Source organism: Suncus etruscus, chromosome 5 (genome assembly GCF_024139225.1).
Source record: "Suncus etruscus isolate mSunEtr1 chromosome 5, mSunEtr1.pri.cur, whole genome shotgun sequence".
In the NCBI taxonomy this organism is placed as follows: domain Eukaryota; kingdom Metazoa; phylum Chordata; class Mammalia; order Eulipotyphla; family Soricidae; genus Suncus; species Suncus etruscus.
The window spans coordinates 10,853,082-10,862,891 of record NC_064852.1 but is presented as its reverse complement, the minus strand read 5'-3'; the positions used below and the strand labels follow the sequence as shown (position 1 = coordinate 10,862,891).

Here is a 9,810-nt window from a genome sequence, read left to right as displayed (position 1 = left end):
TTTAAAAAATTATTGTCAAGTAAAAAGTACTTTAAATTTTGGTGATTTTCTTTCACATTCTTTCTTACGAGGCCTTATGTTTCTGTTAAATTATCTCTAAAGGGGGGGTCCAGCTTTGGGGAGAATAGGCTAGTGTCAGTTTGCACATATTCTGAAACTGGGATAAGGTCATCATAACTTCTTTACAGGTCACATTTTGGTTTAATTGCTTCCAAAAACTCATCCCATCCAGCCACCGGGTGTCATCGCTGGTATGTGGTTTGCTTTTTTTTTTTTTTTGGCCACACCCAGTGACGCTCAGGGGTTACTTCTGGCTATGCATTCAGAAATCGCTCCTGGCTTGGGGGATCATATGGGACACCGGGGGATCGAACTGCGGTCCGTCCTACGCTAGCGCTGGCAAGGCAGACACCTTACCTGTAGTGCCACCGCGCCGGCCCTGGGTATGTGGTTTTCTAGTACTCAGCCCTCTTTTTAGCTTTTGTGTGACAAAGAGGAGGATCTCTGTTTCCCTATAACTGTCCTATTAATCACTGCACCCCAAGAGTGCTCTTGGAGTAGCCCCCTCTCCCTGCTCTCAATGTAGATCACAATTAAAAAATCAGTCACTCACTACAAATGACAAATGTAAAATGATTGTTGGCACTCCAAAGTCTAGCTTTATTGAACATATACTGTTAACCCTTGAGGTTTCTACTCTTTTTCTCTTATGTTTTTTAATTTCCATTTGGTGTGCGTTAAAAGAGAGATAGCTGGGGCTGGGAAGGTGGCGCTAGAGGTAAGGTGTCTGCCTTGCAAGCGCTAGCCAAGGAAGGACCGCGGTTCGATCCCCTGGTGTCCCATATGGTCCCCCAAGCCAGGAGTGACTTCTGAGAGTAGCCAGGAGTAACCCCTGAGCATCAAACAGGTGTGGCCCAAAAAAAAAAAAAAAAAAAAAAAAAAAGAGATAGCTGTATGTGGTGAATATAGACCAAATTCTATAGTTTAACAGGAAAAGTAGAGGATTGTTTTAAATGTCCAGCCATCTTATACGCCTGAAAATATGGTACTTAGATATATATTTATTACATATAGACAGAAATGTAAACAATTCTGTAAACAAAAAAAACTTTAATTTATATATACAGTAAATGTTTATATAGCTGAAAATTCAGAGAAAAAACAAGGGTTACTTACTGTGATTGGTCTTTCACGTATTGTATTTGATTACTTAATCTTTTTAGTCTTTTTTTTTGTGGCTTTTTGGGTCACACCCTGCCATGCTCAGGGGTTACTCCTGGCTTTGTGCTCAGAAATAGAACCTGGCAGGCACAGGGGACCATATGTGTTGCCAGGATTCAAACCACCGTCCATCCTGGATTGACTGCTTGCTAAGCAAATGCCCTATGACTGTGCTATTCTCCGGCCCTCTTTTTAGTATTTTAAAAACTTTTTTCTCCTACCTCTTTTTTGTGTTTTTTTTTTTTTTAATTAATTTTGATAGGTTGCATGACATTTCCAGGCTAATTTCCCATAGCTTGGATTTGTCTAATATTATTACCATGTTGTAGTTTAGAATGATTCTCTGTATTCTTTATTTTCTATACATTGGAAGTTGAATATAGAAAGTTATCTGGACATGATATCTATGTCATGTTTTGTTTATTGAATAGCGATACTTCTTATATTCAATATCTGAATTTATATTTATATATAGATATATAATATGTCAGATATAATATATTATATTTTATATAAATAATTATTTATATAGATATATTTTAATATATAAATATATTAATGATGATAGACATGTAAGAGAACTTATAGAGGGAAGAATAAGGAGTTAGGTATAGTTAGAATAAATAGTCTAAAAGTATGAGATTGTCTTTGTAGAGTGATATTTGTTTGGTTAATTTTGTTCAATTATTTTCCTTTCTTTTCTACGTCAAATTTGAGGTAGGGACCATTTGACAATAATCATCTACTGTATTCTTTGAAATAAGCTTCTAAAAAGTAAATACGGACAAATAAAGTACAAATAAAATGTAAATAAAGTACAAAAGCAAGCATATGTTTTGCACAGAAAAATACATTAAAATGATTATATTTTAATTAAAATCTCTTCTTTCACTGACTTTTGATCATTTTTTTAAAAACAATTTAATTTCTTTTAGGAATTTAAAATAAAATTTTATCTATTCATTTTAGTAAATTAATTCTTTAATTGAATTACCACAAGATATATAGTTTCAAAGTTCTATATATAGTTATGTATATAATTACAGATATATAGTTACATTGTTCATGATATATATTCAGTAATACAATGTTCAACACCCATAACTTCACCAGTGCACATTTCCCCAACCAATGTCCTCAGTTTTCCTCCCACCCTACACCCTGCCCTATCCCCTGCCTGTCTCTGTGGCAAACATTTTTCTTTTCTCTCTCTCTCTCTTCCTTTTAGAAATTGTGGTTTGCAAAATGATTAGTGAAGGGGTATCAACTTTTAGACATTCTTAACTAATTTTCTAAGTAGTGAGTTTCTTTTATGTAAATCATTGGTGGCACGTATTTGTATATACCTAATTCATAATTTCACATTGTTTTTTTTTTTTATCTATATGTCAATAGTAAACATCAGCATTATGTTTTAAAATGAGGACAGAAACATCTTCAATTTTTATGTAAACATATTTTCAACACATATTTCATTCTCTGGGTATTACATTTATTCCCCAAATGCTTTTTTTTTAACTCAAAAATTCTGAGGATGAGTCTTTAAAATAAGCAAACAAAAAGACTAGGTACAATTTATCAGAAGGCTAAAATTTTGTGAAGGCAGAAATTGAGTTAGCCTTTGGAGATTATAATGGAAACATAACAATAGAATTGTCCTCTGCTGTCTAACAAAGCCTTGCAACTAATTTGGCTCAATTCAGACATTTGTGTTAATAGCAAACACTTATAATTATAGAGAGTATACATGGGAAAGATGATTCTTAAGGTGATGAAATGGGAATCTGTGTCCTCTTGAGGATTGTACTTGCTCAATTGTTTACATTATGAGAAGATATGGTGTCCCATGAAAGGCTTTTTCTTCCCAAACACAATGATTTTTCAAAAGCTTTAGGGCTTTTTCTTCAACTCTATCTAAGTATAAGAAATAATAAAAGGCATATTCCTGAGTTACAGTCCCATTTGTTAAAACAAGGTAGAAGGGCTCAGACCATTCTAATGAGTGTTTCATTTGATCACAATGGAATCTCATGTGGTTAGTAGGAACCCAGAGAGAGTTCATGTAAGTGAGGCTGCTTTATTGGGATGAGATTCCCTACAGAAAGACTTTTAAGGAAAATGACAAAAAGAGAAATTTTAATTTTGTGATAATGTGATGAAGAGGCAGCACAGATCTACGTAGATGCTCTAACCTTAATGTATGATATTAGAGATTGGAAAAAAGGCGATAATGGGTTACATTCTTCCCTAATAAAATATAAGGTAATTAATAATAAATTATAATCTCATAAAATGATGTTGTAATATTGGTACCAAGACAGAAGGCTAGTATGAGACTCAAATACTTCAGTAGAAAGAATTAATGGGGTGGATGAATTATTAATTATAACACAAAATATTATAACTCAAAGTTTTTGAGTGAAAATATGAAGGATAAATGGAGAATAATTGTCTTATAATAAGAGGCGAAGAAGACATTTCACAGATTTCAACTATAATAATAGGTAGAAAAGTTTATCTTGTGAGAGTTTTGAATATCTATTCTTGAGGCAAAGATATTCTAATTTATATGTACCACATTCAATTTTTGTGATTTATGAAGACAGATAACATATTAGGAGTAAAACTTATACCTAGAAAGCAATAAGTAGAGTCAATTCCAAACATGTTGATAAAATGAGGGACTACTTATATATTCTTGGTATTTTCATCAAACCACAATGGCAACAGTAAGCATAATTAGGGCTTGATACTCGAGTTCTTTTCCTTTTCCACAACTATAAAAGTCTCTGAAGCAACAAGTGGGAACCATGAAGTCAGAGAGGGTTTTTTTTATATTTACATTAGGAATTACTTTGTTTTGGGGTCCTCAGATTTCACTTTAGTTTACTGTTTGAAATTGTTTAACTCTAGATATATATACATATATATTATATATCTTCTAAGTAATTATTACTCTTTCTGTATTCCTCTGGTTTTAGCATCTCTGATAACTCAACCATATATGAACAGGATCCACAGAACACAGGCACTCTCAGGACCACTGTTACAATATGAAAAATGGAAAAGATAGAAGAATTTTGAAGACTATCAGCAAGAATACTACCACTGCTTATCACTTTAATTGTATATAACTTATTAAAAAACATTTTGTTATGCTAGGAAGAAAATGAATTCATTATATTTGTATCCTCATTATCCTTAAGTTTTTGCTACATTTTCTTTTTCAGAAACTATTTTCTCCCATGCTTTCCTTGAAGAGATTTATTTCATTTCTACTTTTCCAACTCTTATTCTCTTTTACCTTCATCTATGTCTCTATTGCAGACACTTTTATATGGCTACTACCTAGAGAAAACAACAGCAAGAATATATGTAGTTTGAACAATATCAATGAAAACAGAAAGTAAATAGACAAAATAGCAAAGACTGGAAAATGTAAGTTTTCTTTCTCTTCTAAGTTCCAACTTAATGAATCATAATAAGGTAAAGAAAACATTTGATAGTGTCCTTAAAATATTTTTTATTGGGGCTAGAGAGATAGCACAGCGATAAGGCATTTGCCTTGCATGCAGAAGGTCGCTGGCTTCGAATTCCGGCATCCCATATGGTCCCCTGAGCCTGCCAGGGGCGATTTCTGAGCATAGAGCCAGGAATAACTCCTGAGCATCACTGGGTGTGGCCCAAAAACAAAAACAAAAAAGAAAGAAAGAAAGAAAGAAAGAAAGAAAGAAAAAATCTACCAATCAGTTTTGGAACATATTTTTTTGTGGTCATGTTGAATTGTAATATATAATGATCACATTGCACATATATTTATTTTGTCCTTTAAAATAATTTAACCAATATTCAATTTTACTATGTAATAGACACAAGCTAAAATATTATTATTGATAGTTGCACAATTTACATTCTTTGAATATACTACAATTTATTTTAACTTGTCTTATAGCATTGGCAATTATGTAATTGAATGCTATTTGTAATTAGTTTGTGATAAGTATTTTTTTGGGGGGAGTCACACCCGGCAGCTCTCAGAAGTTACTCCTGGCTCTATGCTCAGAAATTGGTCCAGGCAGGCTCGGGGGACCATATGGGATGCCAGGATTCGAACCACTGTCCTTCTGCATGCAAGGCAAATGCCCTATCTTCATGCTATCTCTCCAGCCGGTGATGAGTATTCTTATACAAGAATTCTAACATTATATATCATTCTTACCTTAAAAAAACCCTGAAAAGTGTTTTCTTAGTTAATGGATACAAATATTTTTAATATTATTTATTAATGGAGTCAATTTACTTTTTAAAAATAATATTTATTTATATAGTTTGAATTAAGTTATTTTATTGTGTTTGATTTTGGGGTTACAGGCCTACTATGGCTCTCTGCTCAGGGATCTCTCCTAATGGTGCTCCAGGAACTATATGGGGTGCTGGTGACTGAACTTAGGTTGGTTATGTAAAAGGCATGCTTCCTACCCACTGTACTATCTCTGCATCTCCCATGTAACTTACATTTTCCTACATTAGCAATACCTAAAGAGTCTAAATTGATGATTAAAATGGTTTCATGCTGATTAATTTATATTTCATATATTATGTGGTTTCCTCCTCCTCAAAATGTTTTATTTTTGTGCTCTTGTGTTCTGAGACACAATGTAATAGAGTGTATGTCTTATAATGTAAGACTGCAATGGTTGATCTGAGATATAATAGAGTTAAAAAGCAATTAACTTTTAGTGTTTTCAGAACCATTCAGGGTAAATTTTCCTTGGTAAACTACACTAATTCTTAAAACTAAATTCTTTGGATGGAGATAGATATCTTTGAAAACTAATGCCATATCCAATTCTTAGCTTCTGGTAGATATCAGGTGATAACCTGATATATATGTATCAAGTAATATATTTGTTTCAGCTTTCTTATAGAGATTGTAGCAGATTTTTCATAGAGATCGCAGCAAAAATGATAAGGCTAATAACATTAAACTAAAAGGAAAGGGTATATTTGACAGATATAATATTTCAATAAAATTGTAGAAGGAAGAAATGGCAATAAGACAAAAGTCTCTGGGGCTAGTGCAGTGGTACTATTAGTATTATTAGTACATTAGTAATAGTACAGAGGGCACCTAACTTGCATGCAGCCAACCTAGGTTAAATACTCAGCATCCCATATGATTCCCTGAACATCACCAGGAGTGATTCCTGAGTGCAGAGCCAGAAATTAACTCTGAGTACAGCTAGGTGTGGTTCAAAACCACAAACTTTAACAAAGAAAAGATAAAAGTCTCTTAGATAACTGAGAGATTTCAGTGAAAGAAAATGCTGATTTTGATGGCAAGGACTTGAGACCTAAAAGGAGTCATTGCCCAAGAGGATGAGGGAGAAGGGAGTGGGGAATAAATCAAAATGAAAAAGTCTGAGTACACTACAAAAACAAAACAAAAAACAAAACAAAAACAAAACAAAACAAAAAAACAATCTCTCACGATATCCATCCCCTTTTTCCATGTCAAGATTCAGATGATAGAGGACTAAATGGTTTGTCCCAGATTAAAAATGCTATGGTTTGGACAGGAGAGATGGCACAAAAGTAAAGAGTTTCCCTTGCAAGCAACCTACCAGGACCAAAGGTGATTCGAATCCCAGCATCTCATATGGTCCCCCAAACCTGTCAGGAGCGATTTCTGAGTGCAGAGCTAGGAGTAATCCCTGTGCGTTGCCAGGTGTGACCCAAAAACTAAAAAAGAAAACGATGGTTTTTCTCCTGAAGAGAAATAATTATAAGCCTCTTAAATTGATGATGTGTTTTTTCTCCTTTTATTGTGATAAATAGTAAGGGTAAGTTTGATACCTAATTATGATTACAAATGTGGATATGTTAATAAAGTACATTAGGAAAATAATTCCACTATATATTTGAAACCATTATACTGCAAGTGTAATATACGAAGAATATTAATATTTGGTGAATTATAACTCTGCTAAAAAATAGAAAATGGTTTTTCTACCCAAATCAGAGTAATAGTATACTATAGTAAAGGAATAAAATATATGATGATAAAGAATGTACATTAAATGATATGTTTTTTAGTCATTACAAGTGATTATAAATGCATGTTTAGGCATGTTTCCTTGTTACATAATAAATTCCATAAGATAAGAAACCACGTGAATTACCTATAAAAATGAGAGATTATAGATCACTAGGAAACCGGGAATAAACTCAAGATTGGGAGGTGAGATAATAAATAGAAACATCATAAAAAAAGAAAGGGAGAAACCCTTAAAAATATACTTCAAAAACTAGGCACACTCCTTCCAAAAATGTGTTTTCTATGAACTCTTTCAGAGAAATACTTAGCATTATTTGATCCTAATATTCTCTTCTTACAGGTGATGTAGAGCACAGCTTATGGCCACCAGAAATAGGACAGAAGTGACTGAATTTGTCTTATTGGGCCTATCCAGCAAGCAAGAAATGCAGCTGGTTGTTTTTGGCGTTGTCCTTGCTATGTACTTGGTAGCAGTGGTGGGCAATTTTCTATTAGTACTTGTTGCCCTCTCAGACCCCAAACTTCAGACCCCCATGTACTTCTTGCTCAGCCAACTTTCCTTCATTGACATGCTGCTGACAACTACCACCATCCCCCAGATGCTGGTGCATACCTGGTCTGAGAATAGAACCATTTCCTTCAACTGCTGCATGATCCAGCTATTTTTCTTTATGACTTTTGGAAGCATGGAAGGCCATGTGTTGGCGGCCATGGCTTATGACCGTTATGTTGCCATCTGCGATCCTTTAAGATATTCTGCCATCGTCAGCCGCCACCTCTGTCTTTGCATAACCTTGACCTCGTTGCTGGTTGTCAGTCTCAACAGCCTCCTCTACACTGTGCTGGTCACCCGTTTAACCTTCTGTGGCAACCAGCTTACTCACTTCTTCTGTGACATTACACCTTTGCTCAAGCTTTCCTGCACCCGGCCAGTGGTCAATGAAATGCTAATCTTCACCGAGGGTGTGGCTGTGGTGCTCAGTCCCTTCTTCTTCATTATAGGCTCCTATGCCCGCATTGGTGCTGCCATAGCTCGCATGCGCTCAGTTGCTGCCCTGCGCAAGACTCTGTCGACCTGTAGCTCTCACATCATGGTTGTGTTGCTTCTGTATGGCACAGTCGCTCGCATGTATCTCAAACCATCTTCTAGCTATGACCTGAATCAGGACCGCCAGGTTGCCATCTTTTACACAGTAGTTATCCCGATGCTAAATCCTTTGATCTACAGTCTGAGGAACCAGGAGGTTAAGAAAGCTCTAAGAAGGCTTTTCAGGAAACTCTGCTTTTCAGGAAACTTCCAGCCGAGTTCTCAAGCAAACAGGGAATGGAAACACATCTCCTGAATCCAAAGAATTAGAAAATGCTTCAGATATTTGGTTTACACTACACTAACTGGAATGGGTCACATTCCTATGTAATCACCTTTCCAGATGGCTCCCTGTTACTTGAGTTTAGGAAGCTGTAAGTTTGTGAATCGTCAGTTCCAGTCATCATTGGCTGGCAGAATTCACCATTCTAAAGATATTTAGAATCACCAAATTGAAATCTTTCATCTTGCATAATTAATATGACCCTAAGGACATAGTAAATCTGGTATGATGCCTGATTTTATAATTATATATGTGTATACATGTATTGATATACACAATTTTATTGGAATAGTTAATGTGGGGAACTTCTCAGCTGGTTGCAGTTCCAGGTACTATTATATACACTATTATTATATATTATTATATATTATAATATATACTATTACTATTATATACACTAGTTCCAGGTGTTATTGTTTGTTGTTACCCTGGGACTGAAGGGTTTGGCAGAAAGGGGTGTTGTCTGAGAAAGAAATAGACTAAGTCACTAGAGAAGGTGCAAAAAAAAGGCCCAGGGGGTTGAGCAGCGTCGAAGATCTTGCTCTCTTGCTGTTCTGTTCTTGCTGTTCAGTTCTTGTTATTCTGCATGCTGTTCTGTTCTCCTTCTGCTTCTTCCATTAGCTGTTTTTATTAGCCAGAATTTAGCATAAATCACCTGAGAAGGAGGATTGACACAATTACTGTATTTTTTATAGCATAAGACACACTTTTTTTTCTCCCCAAAAGTGAGTCTTACCAAGCGAATGCCACCTGGAGCTGAAGCCTGAATGTAGGGGAGGGGAACATCTAAAAACTGTATGTGTCTTATGGTCAGATGTGTCTTACAGAGCAAAAAATATGGTAACTCAGAAAAGGTGAAAAAAAAAGGTAAAAGTAAAAAGTGATTTTTCCAGGTGTCTATAATTTTACAGATGACAACAGCTATGGGAACAAAAAGTATGTGGCTAGACCCTTTAAAGTGTTCTCACTTCAGTGTGTAGATTTGGAAAGGAGGTAGGAAAGGAATCAGAACTGGGAATTAATAAGAGAGAACATGGCAATATTGGTATATCAAAATTCTAAATAAAGTTATTTTCCCTAATTTTATTTTGGGGCCCTATTCTATGATCTTCTAGCACTGTTCCTGGCTCAGTGCTCTGGGATTACTCCTGGTGGCTTTTG

The 9,810-nt window shown here is 35.0% G+C and overlaps 1 protein-coding gene across 1 annotated transcript; it reads left to right on the top strand.

Moving 5' to 3' along the window:
• The first annotated feature begins 7,638 nt into the window (after positions 1-7,638).
• On the top strand, positions 7,639-8,622 carry LOC126009647 (olfactory receptor 1361-like). The gene has a single exon (XM_049774200.1). The coding sequence runs from the start codon at positions 7,639-7,641 to the stop codon at positions 8,620-8,622; it is 984 nt and encodes a 327-aa protein (XP_049630157.1).
• Positions 8,623-9,810: the final 1,188 nt, after the last annotated feature.

Excerpts from the sequence above, each read along its gene's own strand:
- LOC126009647 (XM_049774200.1), top strand. The coding sequence starts at position 7,639 with ATGGCCACCAGAAATAGGACAGAAGTGACTGAATTTGTCTTATTGGGC.